This window comes from Centroberyx affinis, unplaced genomic scaffold (genome assembly GCF_046629955.1).
Source record: "Centroberyx affinis isolate AG114_WGS23_722 - 3 ecotype Tasmania unplaced genomic scaffold, CSIRO-AGI_Caff_v1 ptg000374l_1, whole genome shotgun sequence".
In the NCBI taxonomy this organism is placed as follows: domain Eukaryota; kingdom Metazoa; phylum Chordata; class Actinopteri; order Beryciformes; family Berycidae; genus Centroberyx; species Centroberyx affinis.
In genome coordinates this window covers 94564-119157 of record NW_027279043.1, presented here as the reverse complement: position 1 = coordinate 119157, position 24594 = coordinate 94564, and the positions used below count along the sequence as shown (strand labels likewise).

At 41.2% G+C, this 24594-nt stretch overlaps 2 protein-coding genes and 1 pseudogene across 2 annotated transcripts; 1 reads left to right on the top strand and 2 right to left on the bottom strand.

The window, feature by feature from the left end:
- Positions 1–963: 963 nt before the first annotated feature.
- sfxn3 (sideroflexin 3) lies at positions 964–6825 on the top strand. Its single transcript, XM_071515862.1, has 11 exons — positions 964–1040; positions 2333–2505; positions 3206–3376; positions 4174–4272; positions 4895–4970; positions 5145–5230; positions 5706–5833; positions 6020–6069; positions 6358–6407; positions 6528–6575; positions 6687–6825. Exons 2-11 carry the CDS (start codon positions 2342–2344, stop codon positions 6781–6783), a joined length of 969 nt encoding a protein of 322 aa, XP_071371963.1. The 5' UTR covers positions 964–1040; positions 2333–2341; the 3' UTR covers positions 6784–6825.
- A 4816-nt stretch (positions 6826–11641) lies between these two features.
- On the bottom strand, positions 11642–17461 carry selenou1a (selenoprotein U 1a). The gene is made up of 7 exons (XM_071515861.1): positions 17368–17461; positions 16466–16712; positions 14640–14819; positions 13961–14052; positions 13608–13748; positions 12840–13004; positions 11642–12735 (listed from the first exon to the last, which is right to left on the bottom strand). Exons 2-7 carry the CDS (start codon positions 16668–16670, stop codon positions 12640–12642), a joined length of 879 nt encoding a protein of 292 aa, XP_071371962.1. The 5' UTR covers positions 16671–16712; positions 17368–17461; the 3' UTR covers positions 11642–12639.
- Positions 17462–18430: 969 nt separating this feature from the next.
- Positions 18431–21493, bottom strand: LOC139641464 (peroxiredoxin-like 2A; annotated as a pseudogene).
- Positions 21494–24594: the final 3101 nt, after the last annotated feature.

Sequence of the window (24594 nt, the reverse complement as noted above, 5' to 3'; positions counted from 1 at the left end):
AGGTCTGCGTGACTGTGTGTAGGTCTACACCAGAAACCGCATATTGTAAAGACCAATAAAACTGAACATTTAAATTATGTATTTAGGAACAGCTATTCAAGGACTTTTGAAGCCTTGACTTTAGACGCCTCATTTAAGACATTTTATGACTTTTTCAGGACCTTCAAATACCCTGAAACTGATATAACTAAGCTACTCAAACGCATAATATTAATTTTTGGACAGTCCGTGTGTGTGCCTGTGCCTGGTACAACTCTACAGGATAATGGCGATAATGGAAACCTATCTAAGCAACAGAAACAAATTAGGCTATCTGTCATGCAAATACCAGATGCCTTGCCATCCTCAGGGGAAGACAGCCTATACAAACTGCAGAGAAACAAAAACTGAAATTATTACATTCGGCCTCAATGCCTTTCGGTTTCAACATACTGAGAATATTTCGACATTTACTGTCAGCGGGTTTTAACCAATCGTGACGTGCCTCCCACGCCCAGGGTTTCAAGCCAACCCCTACTCTGGAACAAATGACAAACCTGCAGTGCTGCCTTCAGGTGCTCCTCCGAAGCTCCTACGTCCGAGTTCAACGGTCGGAAATATGACTTGTCGCGTATTAAATTGCTTTTGGTCGTAAATAATTACAAAATGGAGTCTCTAACAAAGCAGCTTGGTGGACGTTGTTTTATTTTAGAAATCAAGACCTTTGCGCTGCAGCAGAATAAAGAGGGGGAAATGAGCGTCGTGTATGTAGCCTAATTCATTCTTAATTAAATTGTTAGCCAAACGTTATATACATCACTTTTAGCACTGTTGGCATGGATTCTGTGCTCTACGCCCCCAAAAAGTCACATCTCGGGACTCAGGTCGGGTATCATAGTGAACTTTCTCCCTTTACCATCTTGTTGTATTGGTTATTCATGTGCCCCTAAACCATATTTTACGATATTTCTGACAACACTTGAAGGCGGCATAGGACTACACCGGTGGTGCTGTGATATTGAGAGGTCATACATTTTCAAAAACTAAAGAAAGCTAACCAGGTACGGATGGATTAATTAACTTTCAGTCTTTAATCGTTTCACTAGCAATCTGTGATTAAGGTGATCTTCAATCCGGCTCGATCAATACACTTTGTATTTGCTACTTTTGCAGTGGTAACTAAAGAGCTAACATGTTAGCATGTAAACTAGCTGGCAGGTTAGCTACCAAGCAAGGAGTGAAGTGGTTTGTTTTGATGCTGCGAACAAGCTTTAGAATACTATCCTGGTTAAACAAGTGGTGTTATGTGAATATACTTTGTTTTTGTTGTCCTGTTGAATTATTTCCGTAATGTGTGTGTGAGTGGTAAAGGTATTGCTAGCTGCTTGGCTAACTGGTTAGCCAGCTTGTTTGCTATGCTGAAAGTGAAACTGTGCCTTCCGTTAGCTTGTCGTGACTTCTCCTCCCCACCTGTCATTTCTGGGTCACGTTATTTCTGTGAACTTATGTTAATTGCCTAGTCATCACGATGTTTACAATCTGACGTATTTAAGCTATTAACTTAGCTTACTTGTTTGCTGTTGCAAAGGGAAGTTTAGGACATTTACCATTAATGTGAATTGGAAAGCAGTATAATAACAAATATTGTTAATAAAGAGAGGCCAAAAAGTAAACTGGTTTCGAAACTAAATGTCACAGATAGTATAGCTGGCAAAAGATAATAAACAATATTCTGTATAGTGTCGACAATCTGGTACATCATGCTTCCAGCTTCCACAGCCAGCAGATTCAAGTTTTCAATGTAACACAGCAGTGGCATAGTTCTTTATCAACCTGTAACTATGCTGACCTTTATTTTTCAAATGGTAATGAAAAGCAGAACGTGCAGGTGGAAAGTTAAACTTGACCAACTAGTCTGATTGGAGTTGTTTGCCCTGAGATAGCTACACTAACTTTCCTATGTTGTTGATTGAGGGGAGGAGGGCCTTTACTCCAATGAAACTCTCTGCTGCAGCTGAGCTATAAGTGGATCAGAGGTGGGGGCTTACTGTGCAGTGGAGGCTAAACGGGGGTCTTTGCTTTTTTCCATAATTTCACATTTCATAGTGTATCTGAACCACTGAGCCTGGATCTGTATGTGTGTTAATTCATCTGATAAGACATGTATTCCAAAATTGCATCTAATCAATTGTTCTTCTGCTTCCAAAATAGTACAGTTGTATTCATAGGCTAATGCATCCTACCATTGACTAGTTTGTCTATTGTCATCAGAAAATGTCTAGGCAATGACAAATCGCATTGTAAAATAGTGTAAAAATGTGAATACTAATGGATTTTCTGTTGTTGACCAAAGGAAGCCAGGATGTCTGGAGAACTGTCGCTCAACATAAACATCAAGGAGCCACGATGGGACCAAGGCACGTTCATGGGGCGCGCCCAGCACTTCTTCATGGTCACAGATCCCAGGAACGTCCTGCTGTCCTCTGATACTCTGGAGGAGGCCAGGGTAACCGTGGAGGACTACAGGTAGACGTTCAGGAGATGGGGTGTAGGGATTGGTGGAAACAGGGGTGGTTACTGATTGGTGTGAGTGAAGGAGAGTGTTGAGTTAGAAGGATTGTGCTGTGCTGTTTGACTGGGCCAGTTTTATGGGGTGAAGAAAGCGAGAGGAAGGAATCAAAAAATTAGGTTAAATCTAGAGTACAATGCATGACTAGAAATGAGAATTGACTTGACCGGCAGATTGTGCCATTTGCACTGAAATGGAGATGGCTGATGCATGCCCACAGGAAAAAAAATCCTTTCCCTAATGGGGAAGCATTGATCCAAAAATCAATTGACTTGTGTAGATGAATTTGCTTTCATTTATAAGCGAGAAAACATTTTAAAACAGTGTTTACAAGTGAGAAAGAGGTGCTTGTTTGAAGTTCACCTTGTATTTCCCCCCACAGCAATATAAATAGCAGGGCATTTGATTGGTAGTGTGCTTAATTATGACTGTGGGCAATAATGTTTGTTAATTTTACTTTGCACCAGAGTTAAAAAGGATAGAAATTAGAAGGTGTCAATATAAACTGAAAGTGCCATGTGTCTGCGTGCCTCCGCTGAATATTATGTTAAAAATACTCTGTCCATTGCAAGAGGTTCCTGGATATTCCTGTATATTATTTGGGGTGATTTTTTAAATAGACTAGTATAATTAATGGTATTATTTTGTCTTTTTCAGAGCTGGGAAAGTGAAGCCTGGGCTGACGGAGGATGAGCTCTGGAGAGCCAAGTATATCTACGACTCTGCCTTCCACCCCGACACGGGGGAGAAGATGTTTGTGATTGGCCGAATGTCCGCTCAGGTGCCAATGAACATGTCCATCACAGGCTGCATGCTCACCTTCTACAGGTAAGGCAGAGCTTTCATCCATGGTGCACTTGCATTTCAATACGCCATGTTGAAAATAGCATCATCACTTAACATGGGGAAAATCACACAGCTCAAAAAATATATGGAAACAGAGATTCTGGCAATATGTTGAATACATACCATTTGGTTCTCATGTGACTTTAAATGTAACCTTAATACAGCATACATTTTTACAATGTGCCTAATATAAATGCCCTACACCCTCCTGCATTCCTTCTTAGAGGGCAACTTCAAAGCCATTTCAGTTGCTATTGCTGTGGCCGGGGAAGGGCACACACTGGTATACACACTGCTGATCTACTGACAATAGGGAGGGCCTGCAATACTGTATTTCACTGTAGGGTGCTTTTGGTAGAAATGCCTATATACGCTCAACTGTTATAAGGTTTCATTTAAGCAATATCACACAAGAGGGAGTGCTGTTATACTGTGTATCAGCACGGCTGTGTTGTTTTTATACAGCAGTTCTATGAACAAAAGGGTTAAGGCAACAGATTAGGATTTTTGTCTTTTATTCGTCTCCGCCAACAAAAACAGGTCCCTCAGGACTCCACTACCAAGTGTTGCCAAGCAACACATAAACTGTTTATATTAGAACACCTGTAAAGCAGAGTGATACATCTAGTAAAATGTCCCAGTGCTGTTATACTGTATATCAGCACTCATGGAATGCCTCCTGTCCAATCAAATTACTCAACCGGAACTATTGTGTAATGTACATTCTGTGTGACATCTCATTTCCTAACCGCGCCATGCCTTTTCCCTCTGGTTGGCAGGACTACTCCGGCTGTGGTGTTCTGGCAGTGGGTCAACCAGTCCTTCAACGCTGTGGTCAACTACACCAACCGCAGCGGAGACGCCCCCCTCACCGTGAAGTAGGGAGGACTTCTCACTTCACTACCACACTAGATCATTCCTGCCCTCCCCCTAGCCTAGTGTCTGTGCGGAGGCTGTGGGAGCCGGGGCTGTCCGCTCCCCCTCCCTCACAGCGGTATTACGTTCCACTGTTAAGCATGTTCACCGCAATGTCACCATGCCCTCATGTCGGCACAGGTCAAATGCCCCCAAATGACGTCAGGTTGACCAGGCATTTGCATAGTTTTTTGTGTTGTGCCACGTAGGCTGTATTCCTCTGGAATACTGCAGAAATGCGTCCAATGCATGCATTCACGCTGCATTGCTGTACACATGAAGAATGGGAGGGTTGCCTTCAGCATATGCAAATGCAGAATGAATCATTATGGAACAAGCATGTCATTGGGGACTAAATATCATCATGTCTCTGCCTGACCATTATTTGTTTGGTTGCCCTTGTTGATTATCTTTGCGTATTTATAGCATGAATTTGCACTCTAGGTGGGGCAGCTCTACTTTGAAATGTTTCAGTTTATTGCGCCTGATGGATTCTCGGTGCCAGTCCTCAGATACTGTAGAATAAGATGACTATTTACCGTGTGTGAAGGTGCTGAAAGTGTGCTGCTGTGTCTCTTCTCTCAGTCAGCTGGGTGCAGCCTACGTCAGCGCTACAACAGGAGCCGTGGTGACAGCACTGGGACTCAAGTCTCTAGCCACGGTAATGCTTAACGCTTCAAACTGAATAACTACAGCAGGAAACAACGTAACCCAGATACAGACTTAACTGATCTGTATCTGCGTTCATACATTTGTGCAGAGATTTGGGGCCAGCTTTATCAGAGAGTCTCAAGCATGTTGTTTTATCTCTCAATCTGTCTTGTCTCCCTGTCAGCGTCTCCCCCCGATCGTCAGCCGGTTTGTCCCCTTTGCTGCTGTCGCCGCTGCCAACTGCATCAACATTCCCTTCATGAGACAGAGGTGAGGTCTTCAAAATAGTGGTCATCAATTACCTCTGCTTTGTTCACTCGGGAGCTGTTATGGCTGAGGTTCATAAAAGGATCTACAGCCCAGTAATAATGAGTATTACTTTGGTTGCTTGCCTCCCTGACTTATAATAATAATAATAATAATAATAATAATAATATTCTTCAGTGATCCCTGTAGGGAAATTCTCTTTTGGTTTGCCCCTCTCCATCAGGAAGGTCAGGTTAAGCTATAGATCAGCCTCCTTAGAGCTGGTAGGTATTCAGTGTCGTGCTCAAGGACTCTTCAGTGTGGCAGATGCTTGCCACCACAGGGGCTTAACCTCAGATCCTCCGGTTGAAGGGCAGTCTCTCTACTCGCTCTGCCACCCTGCTGCTCCCCAGTAGCGGTGTTTATTAGATTGAGTGACTGACACTGTTTGTGTCCTCTCCACGACTTTTGTCGTCTGCTTTTTGTCTCTGTGTCCCAGGGAGTTGAAGTACGGCATTCCTGTGACAGATGAGAATGGGAACAGGTTAGGAGAGTCTCCCAACGCTGCCAAGCAGGCCATCGTACAGGTGGTGGTGTCGCGGATCGGCATGGCAGTGCCAGCCATGGGTAACATTAACTTTATGTCCTTTGGTTTGCGAAATCGATGCTCTCTTGCTTGTGGATCTAAAATTCTATTACAGACTGACCCTGAAAAGAAGCCTATTAGTAAACACAGTAATTCTCTTTTGTTAGTCATGAAGCAGAACCCTTCAACTGATAGCTGTTTTCTATTTTTTTTTTTACTTTGCACAGCCATTCCCCCTGTTATTATGAATGCACTGGAAAAGAGAGCTTTCATGAAGGTAAGCACATGACTGTCATCGTTTTTTCAGTCAGTGGATTTACTGGCTCTGCCGGTGTATTGTGAGGCTGAAAAGAGTCTTGCCACATTCCACATGTTACGTTCTCTTGTGTTCACAGTACACATACATTGAATGCATATTTGTGTGAGATATTCATGCAATGTAAAGCAGGCAAAGTACTCATAGTGGCGTTAAAACAAACATCAGTTTACTGCAGGTCAAGCACATTAATAAAACTTTTGCCTTCATGGTACACTCTGGTTTTGACTACTTCTATTTTCCCTGTAGCGGTTCCCAGTCCTGAATGCTCCAGTCCAGGTGGGGCTGGTGGGTCTGTGGTAAGTAGATTACACTAGTTATCTATAGTATCACTGGTGTCTGTGGCATGCAAGTTTCTGTACTTAAAAGGAGCAAATCACACAATGTGTAACACCCCTCTCTCTCTCTCTTGTTTTCAGCCTGGTGTTTGCCACTCCTCTGTGCTGTGCCCTGTTCCCCCAGAAGAGGTACTGTACAGCCTGATCATATTCCTGGGATAGGGCAGGGTCATAATTGCACACTGAAGCATTAAATAACCTATAACACCATTTTAACTGTCTCAACCCCTCTCCTTGTAGTTCGATGGGCGTGGGCAGCCTGGAGGCAGATCTGCAGGAGAGGATACGACAGACCAGTCCCCATATTACCACCGTCTACTTCAACAAGGGCCTGTAGGACCAGCCAACACACCCACATGCATACACACACACATATATATATATATGTATATGTATATGTATATGTATATATACGTATATATACGTATATATATACACACATGCACCAGCTCTCCATGCTGGCTGATACATGCATCTAATAGTCCTGTGGGCACACATCAGAGGGCAAAACAAAATTTATTTATGCATATTTTTTTATTTTTTCTGTGTACTACTATATTTGTTTTTGAATTTGATTGCATGTAGCTGCTCCAAGGGTTAAGAAGTAACAGTGGGAGGTGTTTCAAATTTAAGCTCTTTGTCTTCTTTGCTTGAACGCAAGGGGGCGGAACTGCTTATGTGACCATTTGCAAAAGAGGAGTCGGTGAAGGGGAAGCAGGGTTAGCGACAGTTCTCTCCGTACATAGATGGCAGTACTCAGAAAAAAAACGTTCTCCTGGTTTGTGTTTGTGTGTTTTTCTTTCTTCCTTGCATTTGAGTCAAAATTGTTCTGAAGGTTACTGATTTATGTTGCGCTCTGGTCATCACGATTATAAGGTCATGCTGCGTTCAGGTTCAATGAGAATTTATTTTCTCTGATAAATGATTTGTGTTTTAGAATTAGAAGTCCAATTTAAAATGGAAGATTTATTGTAGTGTAAGTCTTGTATTGTTCCTGAATGTAATGCCTTGTAACCCTCCCTTCTCATTTTCCAAACCATTGCTGTTTATTGTTGCATTATTCTTTATTGACAGATGATATTCTGGGCTCTTAGACACTGAGTATATCTGAATGTCTTGCCTCCAGTTCAGTTCACCTTTATAGCTCCACTATATCGTTATATTGAAAACCCCACTGTGTTTATGAGCCCAAAATAGACCAATCCCTGATGAACAAGCTCCTCTCTTGGTTTACTCTGCCCCTTTGTTATCCTTGTAATCTCTCCTTTGAAGTGTACTTATCTCCCTTCACACTCTTACACCAGGTTAATGAGGTGCTAGGTACATGTGGCAAAGAAAACCCGTAGAAATCAAACAGCATTGTAAATTGCACTCCTAGCACACAAAGCACATCCATAGTATATTAGCTAACACCAGTGAGCGTGATTTATCAACATAAATGTTTATGTACTGATGCCATGACAGTGACAACCTGTCTGTGGCACATTTCAAGGCCTTTCTTGATTCGAGATCACTTTATAAACTAGGTTAGTCACTATCTTAAGTGGCATGCTAATGAGTTCTTTGATTGTTGATTGTGCTGTGTGGTGGTGTCGTCAAAGGTGGAGAGGAATGTACTGTGTTGTGTCTAAAAGTTACTGCTAAGAGAAAATGCTGTGATCTGATCTGCATCCCCCTCAGATTGTGGCTGTCTGTTTGTTTAAGAATGCTTAAAACGCAGTAACATGCAGACAACAATGTATGCAGCAACTAGCCAGATAACATTTGCGAAAATGTCTTTTGCACTAGAGCCATGGGTGTATCATTGTACCAAATGAAAGTAGTTAATGTTGTAACAAAGTCAAAATGCAAGATGCTTGTTACCTGGTCTGCATAGTCTTTTTCATTGCTTCTTAAAAGGGGGATGGTTTGGCTGAGTTTGAGCATCTCTGATCAAATTCATTTTCTCTATGTTCACTAGGTTGTCGACCAAGCTCTCTACATGTATGGTTGTTCAGTGTGGTTAGGTAGTGACGATGGTGTATTTAAGGAAAGTATCAGCTGAATTTAACCTAATGTGGTCTGTCTGGAATATGTAAAAATAAGTATATTTTTCTGGGATATATTCATATACACTATATACATGATGTAGAATATTATAACATGAATGCTTGCGATACTAAAGGAGATTTTAACTTCAGGGTGTGCCTCTGTTTGTGTATCCACCAGATGGCCCCACATATGCATCAGAAAACCCTGTCAGCTGCTCATGTTACAGGAGTCCTAGACTTTTGTACACACTTAGCACAGAGGTGTGTGATATTGTCCGTGCAAATGAGTGCGCTCCTCTTGATTCAGGGCTAACAAGTTGTCGGATCAGAGGAGGTTTACCTCTGGCCGGATTTAACTTGACTTGATATAGTGAACACAGTTACCAACTCGATGTTTCAGTGATGTTTATGTTAAGTGTTAACTTTGTGCGTGTTGGTAAAAACCCATTTATCCCCGACACTAACATTGAGCAGACCATTACTCCTCTATACTTGAGACTTGCATGTCCATGAATCATCCATAGCAAATCACTTAAGTTTATGTTACAGAAATTGTTGTATATTATTGAATTTAAAGTACACTGATTGCAATTCAGTGTTCATGAATCAACCTCCACTTCTCTACAGACGGAAATAGACAATGACAATGTTTATATGCGCAGTGCAACAATCAGCTGGTAGATAATCCAGTGGCAGACTCCATGTAAACACAGTCACTGGCTTCTGCTGGAGTGCCCATGCTATCAAGTGCTCAAGTCGAGCGTTGAGATACGATCGCATGCACTGCAGGACAGTGTTACAGTCGGCATCACTAGACAAGCTGTCTCTCAATATTTGAAGTAAAGGTCCATGCATTAGCAATGGTCAGCATACCAAACATTTGTCCTTTGTTCGCGACATCAGTCATGACATTTTTCTCTTATCTACATTTTATGGTAATTATTATGCATTGTGTTTGAGGGGCTTTTATACTGTGGGTGAAACTGCACTATAACCTTTGCTGTGCTGCTGTAGGAGCTACTAGGATATGTGTTGCTGTTAAAGGAGCAGACGTATTATGGACTGCTTTTTGAAATGTGTGTTGGAAGTTGTAATGTTTGTTTGTTGTGCTTGATAATGTCTAATGTACTATGGTAAGCCATATCACTGCTCATTAGCAATTCATTCAATGGCTGGTAGCTTTCATTGCTTACAACCAAGTAGCCTAGTTTCTGAGTTTTTCCTTTGATATTTTACTGCTCTTGAATTTGTGGCGCAGAAATGTCAAGAACAAAACTGGAGGGTTGAGCCAGGATTAAAATCTGAGTGTAAACGTGTATCTCAGCTCGTGACTGCACTGTACCACCATGACATGTCACACCCATAGATCTAGCCAAAGATGAGACGGGTATGAAATGTACAGGATTGAGGAAGAGAAGTGCGTAGCTTTTAAACTTGTTGTATCAGCTTTATTTTATGGACCTCTGCCAGGCTTTCCTCCTGCAATAACACGCGTTTTATTTATTTATAGCAGTGGTTCTCAACACATTATGAGCACACATCAATCCACAGCACACCAAAAATTTCAGGAATCTCACAAACTTTAGCTCAATAGATCCCAAATTCCATTCACATTAGGAAATTAATTTGATTATCAGCTAGATTCATTAATTTTAGTGAAGTTAAGGGTAATAATTTTGTTTGACATGGACTTTCTTGACATAGTATAATCTTACTCCACAGTATGACAGTGAACTACACGCTGGTTGAGGACCCACTGATCTCTAACTTGGTTGTGCATGCCGTGAAAAATGTCACATCTTTGCAGACTGAAGGCACAAATGTAAAGACAATCTGTGTTATCGTTACACTCCATGAATGTTTAGGTTATTTCACGTTGGTGTGTACATATAACTCTGTTTTATCATGTAGTCCTGTCAGTATTGGTGCACAGTGTTTTCTCCCTCTATTTTGTATTGTGTTGAAAGATATTTCCTTAATGTATTTACTGAGAGCAATAGAATAAACTAACTGAAATGTCTGAAACTGTCTTCTCCATTTGTCTTATTAGTGTCTAAATATGATACTTAATGTTAGCCAGTCACTGCTCTGCCCTCCTCCCTCCTCCCAGTAGTAAAAAGGGGATGAATGAAGATGGGAGGGTCACCATGCTCTTGAGGAAAGGCCAATAAATGGACTTTGACAGTGAATATTATAGTAGAAAAGACTATGAACTTGTGACCTCTGTTATGCTCCTTAACTTGTTTGTTCAACAAGCAGGAAAGGATACAGTGAATCAGATAAGCAGAGATTAACAGCTGAATGCTTATGTGGCATGTTTTGGCTACAAACACACACACTGACAGACAGAGCTCAGCCTGCCAAGGACAATATGAATATGAACCTGTGTATCATGCGTCCAAAAAAGCCCTTTAGTGGACGTGTTGGTTTAGACGTCTCAGCATAAAAATCAAAGGATGGGAGGACCATTATTTATTTTGAATAATGGTCACAATAATGGTCACAATTTTCTTTATTTCCTAGGAGATTGTATTATCTGGAAAACTAGAACATTGTATCAGGAAACAATAGATGTTGCTATATAAAAATAATTACAGCAGGAGCTATAGCTATCCACTTCTGCTACAATAGATTTGTACTATAGTACTACTACTATATACTACCTAAATTAAGGCTCTTAAATTTAATAGTAATCACTCCTTTTGGCTGCTTTTATGATAAATGAATGAAGCCTTCAGACAAAGAACTATAAACTATTAAAAGTATTTAAACAGTCAGCGTACTTGTAGTTCTGTAGTTAGTATAAATAATTTGGCAAATGAAAGTACACTTTCAGGAGGTGAACCTTTATCATCTGAACACACAATACTGCAACAAAGGTTTTAGATAATGAAGTTTAGGAATGTCATTCATCTGAAAACATAAAATGGGCATACTCTGACATACAGAGGAGGGTATATATACTCCTTTCTATATGAATTTTAGCATAAATATAGAATTGCGATTATTTTGCTGTTTCGATTTCCAAGAAATTTATCATTTGTGCTATTATGGCTAAATGTTGCCTCAAAATACTAAACAGAAATTTATGAATGTACTGCACAGCTGTTTCTCCACCTGCCAACACAGGAAAAGAATATGCAAATGAGAGCACAGAGATGGTGGTGTGATGAGTACTCTAGTATTTATTGTGGTTGACATTCATACCATACATGCACACAAATCTCTCTCACACACACATGCAAGCAACACCTGCTTCAAGCACCAAGAGCACCTATCAACATGGCGGTCGTGGCTGAGCCTGTGTGTGTTTGAGCATCGAACCTGCTCCTCTCATTGTGGAGTTTAGAGTCAAGTTGTCATTATCACACACACAGACCACACACACACACATCTGCCAGGCTGGAGGCAAGCTTGGCTGCCTGACCAGGTGAAGCACACAATACATCTCAGGTATCACACATTGCAACAGTACTAAAAATGTACTAGTAATAGATGTTAATATCAGTGACTTTAGTGTTTAATCAAATGCAAAATCCAGCCAGTTCGAATTATGTTGTTCTCCCAAGGGAAGAGTTCAAGTGTAAATCAACGTACCTGAATCACAATGCTGCTGCCTTTAAATCCCTTACTACACCTGCTTTGATACCCGTCTCAAAAACCAACTCCTCCCTGTTAGCTACTTGGTGTTTGCAGAGGTAAAGGGATAGTCAGTTAGCAACGCTGTGATAATGTTGGCTCTGTCTCGCATTCTAGCAGCTCGATTTCCTCATCCAACAGTTCATGCAAATGACAGAGGAGTACATCAAGTTGTCAGTGATATTAGACAATGCAAACATTGGAGGTCAGATCACCTGAGCAGTCTAGAGTGCACACATCATTACAATATCAGTATTTCAGTGACAGACAGAGTTTGACAACAACAAATGACTGCAACTCAATATCAACAGTGTAAGAGACAATTGGTCTAGATCAGAGTAGGCAACAGCAAAAATCATGCAACATCAGAATAGAGGAGTAAACAATAAAATGTGCAGGCTGTAAATTAAAAAAAAAACAACTGTATCTGAATATTCATGATCCTAGGTCTGATTGCAATGCACCATCACTGCTCTTTGTCTAATGCTATTTCTTTTAGAAATGCTAAATCCACTGCAAAAAAGTTATTTTGCTGGCACAATTTTCTTGACAGCCTCGAGAACATCTGCATTGTCCACCTTATCGCCAAACTCCTTCTCACGATGTTCCAGCAGAATCCCCTGCAGAACAAGAGACGAGGCATTCAGTTAAAAACATACTCGTAGTTCTTTTAAGCCAAACCGTCTTGTGGTGCATACAATCGGCCAGATCTTTGCTACGCTACCTGGTCTCCTGCTCCGATGACAAACACTCCCCCCAGGATGAAGCCCTCGCCATTCATGTTGCCCTGGTAACCTGATCTCCAGGCCCGCATGAAGTTCTGCCAAACTCCCAGACGGATGAAACCCAGCCCTCCCATCTTCCTCTGCGTTGGGCCGTAGAAGTGTTTCTACAAGGACACAGGATCATGATTTGGAAGAAGATTCATGTTAAGCTTCTAGGCTAGAACTCATGCACAAGCACCCTACAGCTCCAAACTCCTCTATCTCCCTTAATGGATTGAATGTGTTGCCCTCTGATGAAATTTCATTCATTTAAAATAAGAGAATCTCTTACACTTTATCATGCAGTGGATTTATTACATTAATACTACTAAACATGAATTATGCATGCATAAACCAAACCGAATGTTGTTTTATCCACTTTCTCTCTGCTCTCTGCTATGTTGCAGTACCATAATCAATGACTACGCTTGATCGAGTTCATCTCAATATGTTTGAGTCACTTGCTTCCATAGAACTGTGTACATACAGTACTTTGCAGTAACATAAATGCATTACACATTAAAGGAATAGTTCACCCAAAAATAAATATTCTGTCATTATCTACTCACCCCCCTGTATTACAATGGAGTTTTGACTGACATGAAGGCGAGTAGTTATTTTCATTCTGTGGGTGAACTATTCCTTTAAGTGCGATTGCAGCAGAATGAGCAGTGATAAACAGAACAATTAAGTACCAGGTATATCTGGTTTTATCTGGCGTTGCTTACATTTTCATCTATGTAGATGTCTCCAGCAAAGTGCGGCCTGAAGTCCTGGATCTCTGTGCCGATGCTCTCTTTCACCACAGCAACCAGAGGGACCCCAAGCTCTTCCAGCTGGGGCTTCAGAGAGGACAGCTCAGAGGCCTCCTACAGAGACAGAGAGGGAGAGAGAGAGAGAGAGAGAGAGAGAGAGAGAGAGAGAGAGAGAGAGACAGAGAGAGAAACAGAGAGACAGACAGAGAGAGAAAAGGGGAGAGAGTAATCTATCAAGGAAAATGTAATTTGCATATACTGCTTAAAGGTTAACCCATTTGCATGTATAACAACCTCTGCTATTAAATTAAGAAGTTTTCTGTCACCTCTCTGCACAAAAATCATCCAGGTCGCCGTACGGCCATGACCACAGCCCCGTTCTTTTCCCACAGGCTCTTGGCTTTGATGACCTTGTCATCTGCAGAGAATACAAGAAGCAACAACTATTAAAACAAGTCTCCAGTCTGACATATTCCTGATAAAACAGCTCAATTTACAAAGAAGATTAAACTGATCACATTCTTGAAGAACACAAAGACATACAAGACAAAAAGTTTAAGTTCCTACTGTGGGACAGGACAAGCAAAAGCAAGATGCTCATGGTCACATGGAAAGCATATATGTGGGAATGTGCTTAGTAAGAATAACCAAGCAATACAAGTTAAGGTTCAGGCTAAGATCTTTCTTTACAATGATGTAATCTCCAGAGCAAAACACCAGCAGATTAAAAAAAAGCAGATTTTCCTTAAACACTACACAATACCTCATTCATTGTATGTACAATGCATTTAAACATGAAACCATAAAGAAAATGTCAAATGGCTGATTCTTGTGATGATGTAATGTTAATTCTCCTAACGTGTTTAACTCATGGGTTAACTAGCCTACGGCTTACTCTGACACAGCAGCCTCTGTTAATAAGACAAAAAGGCCTATTGGTGGGTGACTGGTGGGTTATTACATAGCCAATCACAAAGTCCTGATAGATGATTATCATTTTCTAACCATCCAGGGTGGAGCGCAGGTCAGCATCTTCAAGGTATTCCAGCGGCGCCTGGGCAGCTTTGGGCAGACACAAGTCAGTGTTGGCCAATAAGATCCCTGCTAGCGCTGCTCCTACGGCGCCGAGACCCAGAGACCACATCCCCATTCCAAACAGCTCCCCCTCCAGGCTGGAGGACAACACTGCAGCACAAACAGGCAATAACATGAGAAGAATGTTCAAGTGTCACAGTAACAACATATGCAAAAAGCAAGAGAAAGATTCTTTACTTTGATATTTTAGTCTTCACAGCTTGCTTTCAAATACTCTATCTCAGACTACTTGACATTTGGGCTATTCACATTAACTTTCAATGTGTTTCACTCATTATTTCTCACACAAGGAGACCTCAAATCTCTGAGAGAGACAAACAAGACAGAGCTAGTCTGTGTGGTCTGGCGTCAGAGCATGGTGATAGCAGTCTCTGAGGGTGCTGGGTGTTATCAGCATGGCCTCTTCTAACATTACTGCATCTCTAATCTAAACCTCACTCTTAAGATTAAATAGCTCTCATACTTGCTAAGAGGGTGTGATGGCACTCAACACGGCTGAATAACCATCTACTGAAAACAAGCTGACAGGCTTGCCATATAATCTTAACACTTTAGGAAAATGACACCAGACCTTGGTTGGTAGAGAGAAATTTTGGCTCTGGTTGGTGCGTTTCTCTATGAATCACTCTGGCTGCCAGCCTACCGTTGCTTGGAAGTTTAATCATATTTTAAAATCAGTTGTTCTGCTAGACACGCAGTCATGCTCAAATGGAAAGATGCTGCCCCGCCCACACTTAGTCAGTGGCTTCGAGATATAATGTCCTGCCTTAAATTGGAGATGATACGCTTCTCAATCAGTGGCTCTGGGGAGAAATTCTATAAGAGCTGGGGACCCTTTTTGACATACTTTCATAACACCCAAACAACATAGTGTGACATGCATTCTAGCCCTGCCCTTGACACGAAAATAACACCTGACTTCATGGAAATAGCTACATCCTTAGTTTTATTTCTTTATTTCTAGATACTGTGCCTCATACCTATTCTAGGTAATTGAGAGGGTGTGAGGGTGGGGGGGTAGGGACGTCTCACTTTATTACTGTCACTATTATCACTTTTTATTTTTATATGATACTACATTGATGTATATTTTGTAACAATGTGGAATATGCCTGCCCAACCCTTGGAACTTTTGTTGAAAATCTCAATAAAAAGATTTTGAAAAGAAAATCAGTTGTTCTGGTGAAAACCTGCGGTGTAATAATGTTTTTTTGTTGTTGTTTTTTTCAAATTTGTGAATCCATCTGCCGCTAAAGACAGTGGATGAAAACATTAGCTTCCAGTCCTGAGTCTATCTTAATAACAATGACCTTTGTTCATACAACACTTATCAAAACACAGTTACAAACTGCTTTGCAAGATAAATTATCATTATTCATTTGGTCATTTTGTCTACCAGCTTAATCTGTTTCAGGGTCATGGGGCGTTGGAGCCTATCCCAGCATACATTGGGTGGAAGGCATGGAGACACCCTGGACAGGTCACAACTCCATCACATGGGCCATTACTATTATTATTATTACATTGATTCTGTCACTACCCGATCTCGCATGCCACTTTTTTTCATGCCACTTGGCCATCATCTTACCCTAACCTCAACCATACGGGCTCCTTGCCTAAAGCCAACCGGCGCATGCACGACTCAGATCGGGTAGTTACAAATTCTACCTGAAGCTAAAGTTTGGGTTATGATGACAGACAATAGCTGGCTGTAGAGGCAGTCAAATATTTCTTGCCTGAAGTGGGCTTGTTTGGGTCAGGACTGGCTTTGGCTGTACTTTGATGAAAGAGAGCAGCCTGGGGTCTTATAGAGGGGGGTCTGGCTGCAGTGGAGGGCTGGCTGTTCATGGTAGCGCCCCCCACAGGGAGGGCAGAGCAGCGCAGGGATAGTCTCCACCTCAGAGCTGTTGAGCACCTGGACAGAGCCAGCAGCGGGGCCATGGAAATTGTCTGACTCTCTGACTACACACTCTCATGTATCCACTGGAAAAAAAGAAACAAAAGACTTTTCTGTTAAAGTCAAACTGCTTGTACCACACCACAGACAGTACAACCCACCTCTAAGTGAGCCCAAGCCCTATTTTCCTGAAGCCTCCCTTGGCTTTTAGAGAGATTTAGGTAGATACAGACAGACCTTGACATCCTTCATTCTTCATAACTGTTAGTCTACTGTTAGTCTAATGTTAAACCAGTTTGCCAGGTTTCATTTTGTCCTACAAAAGGAAATTACTACCCAACCTTGAAGAGCATGCAATAGCCAAATGAAAGCACCGTAAAAGCATGAACTGTAAAATGTCTGGCTCTTGTCCCATACGGACCATCAGCGTAATAGTATTTTACTATATGGGTGTGATATAGCTACTCCTCACATTTTCAAACTACCAGCTTATACTTAATTCCTCTTGTATATGGAAGAGACATCAGCAAACACAATATATACAGAACACAAAACATACATTGAGTCAGTTTGTAATAGGCTATATACTGTAAGTGTACATTGGAAAGTTATCAGAATAACTAGGCTTCATTATCGTAAGCCATGTAAATGAGAAATCAATGGAGGCTCTTTTTGCTACGATCATTTCAAAATCTAAGCCTATCTTTATAACCACCCAAAGTAAAAACATAAAGTACTAACTTGCCACCGTTTCCAAGATGCAAACAAACAATATCCAATCGCGAGTTAAGGTTAGTTCACTGCACTTGGATTCAGCTCGCCTAGCATTTTGCAACTCAGAGGCAAAGGACTGACACTGATATGATAACAGCAGCCAATAGAGACAGTGTGTCATCCATCCATCCTGCGACACGGAAAAGGGCTGGACTCCCTGAATGCAACTGAAATGGTGAGAGGGGCTGTTTACACTGTGGCCACAGGTACTCCAAGTTATTTGATGAGGAGAACTCGTAAAAGATGACGTAGTGTAGTCGGACTCATTGTAAATAATTAGAGCATCAATATTAATTAACTGGTAGGACGAATGACCACATCTAGCAGCCTACATATGAAGCAGAGGTGATTAAAAAGTTAATAATTCAGTAACTGGCCGTTCAACGTGCAAGAAGTCAGCAGCAATTTATGGCGATAACGACCTTGATACTACTGACATGTCACCCAGTGCCCCGGCGGCACTGATGTCACCACAAAGTCGTTTGCAATAGCTAATGGTTCAACAATAATTTTTAATTACTTGACTTGGACTAAGACATTTTAGCATTCTGTAGGCTTTAGGATGATGAAAACCCCGTAATTCATGCATACGTCCAACGTCCCAAAGCTAGCTAGTCACACTTCAGTGCCACGGAGCTTAGCGACAGTTGCTAACGGTAGCAAAGATAGCTCGCCTAAAGGTTTCGTAACACAAGTCTTAGCTTGGAGCTGGCAAGGTTTGCTGCAAGATAAGTGTATCTATTTAAAAATGGCTGTAGAGATATAACATTAATACCGAATATTTAAATAAATATAGGCACTCACCAATATCAATGGAGCGAGACGCAACGCCTCCTATCAAGGGTTGTGTAAACAGATTTTTGACGCAGGCGTACTAAACGATCCAAAGTGCAGGGAAACTAATCGCACGAGATGGCCTGATTAAGACGCATGAACTTTGACATGAATGTGAGGAGCAGGGGCTCAAGAAGATGAATGGCTACAGCATGTAATTGCGTTAAGTAAATATGCAAACCATCTTGCTGTGAGTATGATAGTAATTTATTGGCATCTTAACATAGTAGGCCTTGCTTTTAAGACACAATTCAGTTTGATAAGAAGACGAAAGTGGGGCTATACACAATACACTGAAGAAATCACTTTAACAGTCCATTCTTTTCCTGATGTCAAGCCTGGCCTGTCTGTTGAAAGTTATGGATTTGTGTGTAAGCATCAGAACTGTTCTCTCGGCAGAGTTTAGAAACAGACCTTCATTAAAACACACAGGCCATCACTATGTCAAGACCAGAAAGGCAGACACTAGGAAAATTAACAGTTAAAGTGAATACATATGAGCTGCAAGAACTCAACCATATAGTACCAACAATGCATATCATAACCATACAGCAAAATATGGAAGCAGCCAAGCAAACAGAGAGAAAGAAATCAAATTTACAAATGGAACAAATGCAATATGAGCAGAATATCTATTTAGACTATACAGCATAACAGTGTAAAGAAATCCCTGACTTAGGCTTTCTTTGGTTAAAGAACTACAGACATGCAACAGGAAACATGCCACCACACTATTGCATAATGTCACACTCAAATGCAACAAACACTCCATTCACATTTTGAGATCTATCTTGCAGGGGCCGAGCCGTCTTGGATCTTGCGAGCCGTTCTGAGCACTGCCAGCATATTAACCTTGTCCCCAAACTCCTTCTCACGGTGCTCCAGTAGTATACCCTATAAAAAATAACACATTAATGTCCCATCTGGATACACCGGTCATACCACTGATTCTGCAAGTTGTAGCCTACCTGATCTCCAGGCCCGATGACGAAGACTCCCCCCAGGACAAGTCCTTCACCCCTCAGGTTGCCCCTGAAGCCCCTCCGATAGGCCCGCCAGAGGTTCCTCCACACCCCGACACGCAGAAACATGGAGAGAAACATCCACCGCTCTTGAGGGCCATAGAAATTTCTCTAATAGGACAGAAGAAAACAGGGGCTTATGGACTTGATTCTCCATGTTTGACCTCATAGCGTGAAACTAAAGGACAACCATATGTAGGGGTTTTGTAGAAGCAGACCTTCTGATCCAGGTAGACCTTCCCAGAGAAATACTTCTTAAAGCAATCCAGCTCCTTGCCGAGGTTTTCTTTGACCACGGCAAAAAGAGGGATCTCAAGGTCCTGCAACTGGGACTTCAGAGAGGACAGCTCAGCGGCCTCCTGAGAGAGAGAGAGAGAGAGAGAGAGTCAACTGGAACTAATGAGACTTGACTAGCTAGAGGAAACAGAATTGGAATTGAATTGGAATGACAGGAAACAGAACTGAATTCCAATAAATTCCATGAAATTCTACTTCTAGGAGAGGTTGTCTTGACTTGCTTAACATTATAAATCAAACATTATGAATCAAATAAAAGACAAATCAAATACATTCAGTCATAATGTACAGTATGTATTATGATTGCATGTTTTGCATCAAATACCACCTGAAAGGTACCTTTTAACATTTCATAATATTCTGTATTTATAATATAAAAGACTACGTATACGTACGTATAAGCTGATCAGATATGTAGTAAGAAAAAACAAAAAAAAACATGTAATTTCACAAAATTTCATTGAATTAAATTCAACTGAAATTCCAATTCAATTCCAATTCTGTTCCTGTACGTTTTTTCAAATTCAAGTTCCAATTCCTATGTTGAATTGGAGTTGATGAGTTCATTCATGAATTGACCCCAACCCTGGTCCTAACATAGTCACGTACCTCTCTGCACAGTAATCATCCAGGTCTCCGTACAACCATGACCACCGCTCCGGTCTTCTCCCACAGAGCCTTGGCCTTGTGTCGCTCGTGGACTGAAAGAGACAGAGGTGCGTTACTGAACCGTCATCTCAATGACATCTCATCTGAATGTTAGTGAATCATCATCTACAAGTTAACTAATTCTTCACATGAAGAAGTCATCTTCTTTAGAAGACCAACAAAGAAGAAAAAGGCAGTGGTAAACATGTTGTCCCCACACGTATGATGCAGTTATACTTTAGTTATTTAAAATTTGTCTGTGGATTAATTTGTGTGCTGCCTGTCACGCATATCTCAGACAAGACGGATTGAATTTTGACTAACCTTGTGGGAATGATGCATCTCACCTCTGCATTCACCCCCATTAGGCCGATCAGTGACATTTGTAAGGATAGCTGGATATGTGTAGCAAGGCTTGTGTCAATCTAACTTAATGGTGTAGGAGTTAAATTTTAACCTTTAAGTGTAGCTCCCTTATTAGGTTAATCAGTGTAGGTTTTTAAATGGCTGAACACAGTGGCAAAATACATCATCAAATTTAGTAAAAATTGGATCAGTGGCATCTGAGATATCACCTTTGAGTTAAAATTTTGACTTTTAATTGTAACGCCACCATCAGGTGAATCGGTGTAAGTTTTTAAATGCTGGAACAACAAGGCTGTCTTCTGACTCACTGCCTCCGGTCGTCTTCAGTTCTGTGTCCTCGAGCACTTCCAGGTTGGCCCATGCTGGTTTAGTCTGGAACCAGTCTGTGATGGAGCTGATGAACTCTGCAACCAGCAAGCTCAACGCCTTCAGGACCACAGTCACAGTCACCATGACCCTCAGCTCCCTCCGCAGGCCGCCTCACCGCTCCTGGAAGCAACATGCACAAGATTAACTTTCACAGTAAGCGGTATGGGTGCTTGTCTTTCCGGCTTTGCTTAGTGTATCAGAAACAGGTGCACTCCGACACGCCTTTGTTGTTTTTTTTGTTATGTTATTACAACACTAGATGATCAACATTTTTGGCTTAGGTTTCTTTTAGACGATAAAGCCAGACATCTTATAAAAACATCACATTGTTGCTCAGAAAGCAGCAAAGCAGCTTGACACTCATTCAGTATTTTGTTTTGATTAGTAACACACATGACATCCACACATTCACTAAAGAGAGATGATGATTCATTTTTTTAAATAGTGGGCTTGTATACCTAGAAGTAATTAATATATCTGAACATTTTCTAACATACAATATTTCAACAAAATGTGTCCATGAAAAAAATTCATACTCACCAGTCTGTGGCTCCGTGCTACTAACATGAGTAGGAATCTCCTTGATCTGTTTTCAACCGGCCCCTTAAGCCCTCTAAACTCCAACCAGTCCAATCAGAGTAAAAGCCTTGCTTATGTGAACGTAACGTGATAGGAATTCTTCAAAGATCACTGTGGAATAAGCCTCATGTTAAGCTGAATCCTCAGTACCAGGTTCAGCTTGGTGTGCAGAGGGGCTCCCGTCAAAGAGCCACTCTGCCTCCACACCTTCATGCTTATTATTTGATTATTCATCCATTACATTGCTATAACGACAGTGGTGTTGCCTTGAGTAGGTTCAATTAACATCAGTAATGTAAGAGTAGCAACTGTATTCAAGTATTCAAAAACTGATACCAATGTACACTTCCTCTCCCACTTTCTGTTCTCCATCCTGATTTCCTCAGTTAAATCACACCATCTGAATTTCCTGTTTGAACTGCTGAAGTGTGTGTCTCTCTCAGAGGAGGCCATGAAAAGTATGATTTGTAAGATTTGGCCTTTCATTGTTTGCCCACAGGTCAGTCCCAAAGAAGTTGCAACAGCCCTGTGTTTCCTCTCCAGTTCTCCTGGTTCAGATCTCTTAAACCAGACCGACCCCTACAGGAGGTTAGTGGCATTACAGAATGAACTGACAAACTGCTCCTGGGCTGGATTTACTTCAGCATCGAAATTGCTAGTGATACATGACTAGATGAATAGATTACTTGAAGCCAAAATCAGACCAGATTATTAAGGACTTGCTCCACTATGTCTAAAATGATTTTTGCAATTTTACACTTTTCCTAAAACTCTAAAACTGTTGATGTTGTCCATCTCTCGACTTGTCACATGATTATGTTTTGAGTGATGGTTTAGCCTGCCTAACATTGTCATACTAAGGAACAAAAAAATCTATAGATGTCTTGAAAAACAAACACATAATAATGCAAAATTCCAGCTGATCAGTGCAGATCTTCTGGTGCACTTATCTTATGCTGTGACACTATCTTAAGAACATAACATCTACAGTGTATCTGTCTCCTATCAGCCTCTTAACTGGAAGTGTGTTGTATAACATTACAAAGCTGAATTATCAGAAATGTAATTGCTCGGAAACAACTGGATTCATTATGTTATTGCAACATGGCCCACTGAACATCCTTCCCCCACCACCTCGGACGACCTTTGAACATAGTGAGCAGGTCAAACTAGTCCAATCTGGTCTAAAAGACAAATTTTGTCTCATGTTTTATATCAGTTAGCAGTTGATCCTACTTACTTTGTACTCGTATTATTGGCCTTTTTCAAGTTCTGTAACAGTTTTGTTATTTGACTTCTGTTGATTATTGATACTTAGGAACGTACAATTCCTTCATGCCCTTTCAGACTTGCAAAGGGGGTTAGGGGGCAAGTAAGGACCTTCCCTGCTTGTGTCATAGTTATGGAATAACATTGGTTCAGTTACTATAAGGCAGGTGTATGATATTCTACCAGGACCAACACCAGGATACAGACATAAAAATGGATTGAGAATAGGAAAAGTGAGTGTGAGTCTGCCTCACGTTATGGGAGTTAAGTGGTAGTGTGAGTGCACTTCAGCCTCTTTCTATAACTCAAGAGGTTTATTATAGAACTATTACAGATAAAAAAAGGAACATAAATATTTCTTTTCAGGGTCACAATGCTATACATCCATCTTCAAAAACATCCTGTCTCTATTTTATGACCCTTTTTTACAACCACTGGAGATATTGGCTGTATAAGAGAAACCACAGATAAATACAGAGTCCACCCGGTGGTAAAGTAAAGGGGTTCGAGGTGGGGGGGGGGGGGTGCTGGTGACTGAATATGTATCGGTTTTTGGGACTCCTTTGTCTCGTTTCACAGTTTCCTTGCTTTTTTCAAATTACACATTTCTACCACAGACAGGTGAAAACAAACAAGTCAGACATTTGCATTGTGTTGCTCCTGCGGAAGGTGTGTGAGGAAATGGGATCTCTAGGATGGTATTGTGGTTAATATTGCACTCATTGGTGGCAGCTTCACAGAGGAATGTGCTGAGAGTCCAAAATGGGCTGGAATAGAGATGGATAGGATGACACTCCCCGAGCCCAGCTGCTGCATTCCCTCTGGCTGTTCGGCTCAGCCATATGCTGGTGTGTGAATGTGTGTGTGTGTGTGTGTGTGTGTGTGTTGCTGTTGTTGTTGTTAACCGCTCCAAGTCATCAAGCATGGCAGGCAATGAATGTATAGATCAGTCAGGAAAGGGAGCCAGTCTGAGAGTCATGTGAGCAAAGGAATGGCTACAAGATTCTTTCCCAAAAAATATCCAAGGAAATGGTTTTAGCTTTACACTGGACATACCATGATTGCCATGGCAGCTGTTTGACTTTTCTGTTTTCACCTGATAAACAGCCATTTCTGATGATAAAATGCTGAAAGGAATCAACATACTGTAAACATTACTCTCTGCTCACGATGTAGGTCTGCTGTCGCTGTGTGGTTCGGGGTCAAGTAAGGTCTCGCATTGGTCAGACTGTTTTGCCGCTGGTATTCTCACAGACACACACACACACACACACACACACATACAAACACATAAACATACACACATGCAAACACACACACACACACACACACAACCTCACAAATATACACAGTCCATTCCTGGATCACCATTGTATTCCACTACAGTGTAGGGAGTGTGTGGGACCAACAGCCAATCGCAGCTGAAGGCTTGTACCCCACCTACTGTTTAGTGTTCTCACTAGCAGACATTGGTTGATATGTCACACTCCTCTTGTGCGAATCAAGCCAATCAGAGAGTTAAGTAGGATGTAGTGAAAGAGAAGGAGCAGAGCCTCCAGTGGTAATTACTGCAAGAGCCATTCAGGCCTGTTAAATTCTCGAAATAATCTTCCTATGTCAGTTAAGTGTTTTAAGTGAAGAAAAACAGCAAAAGAAGAAAGAAAAACAACTCTTGCTTTATGCTTTAAAAACTGTTGAAAAATAGGGCTACATGCTTGTGCATTGTGTGAAGATAACTGGTACTATTTATAATTTTTCTTTGTTTTGCATTATATTTTTTTTATTTTCAAGTGTTTCAATTACAAGCAAT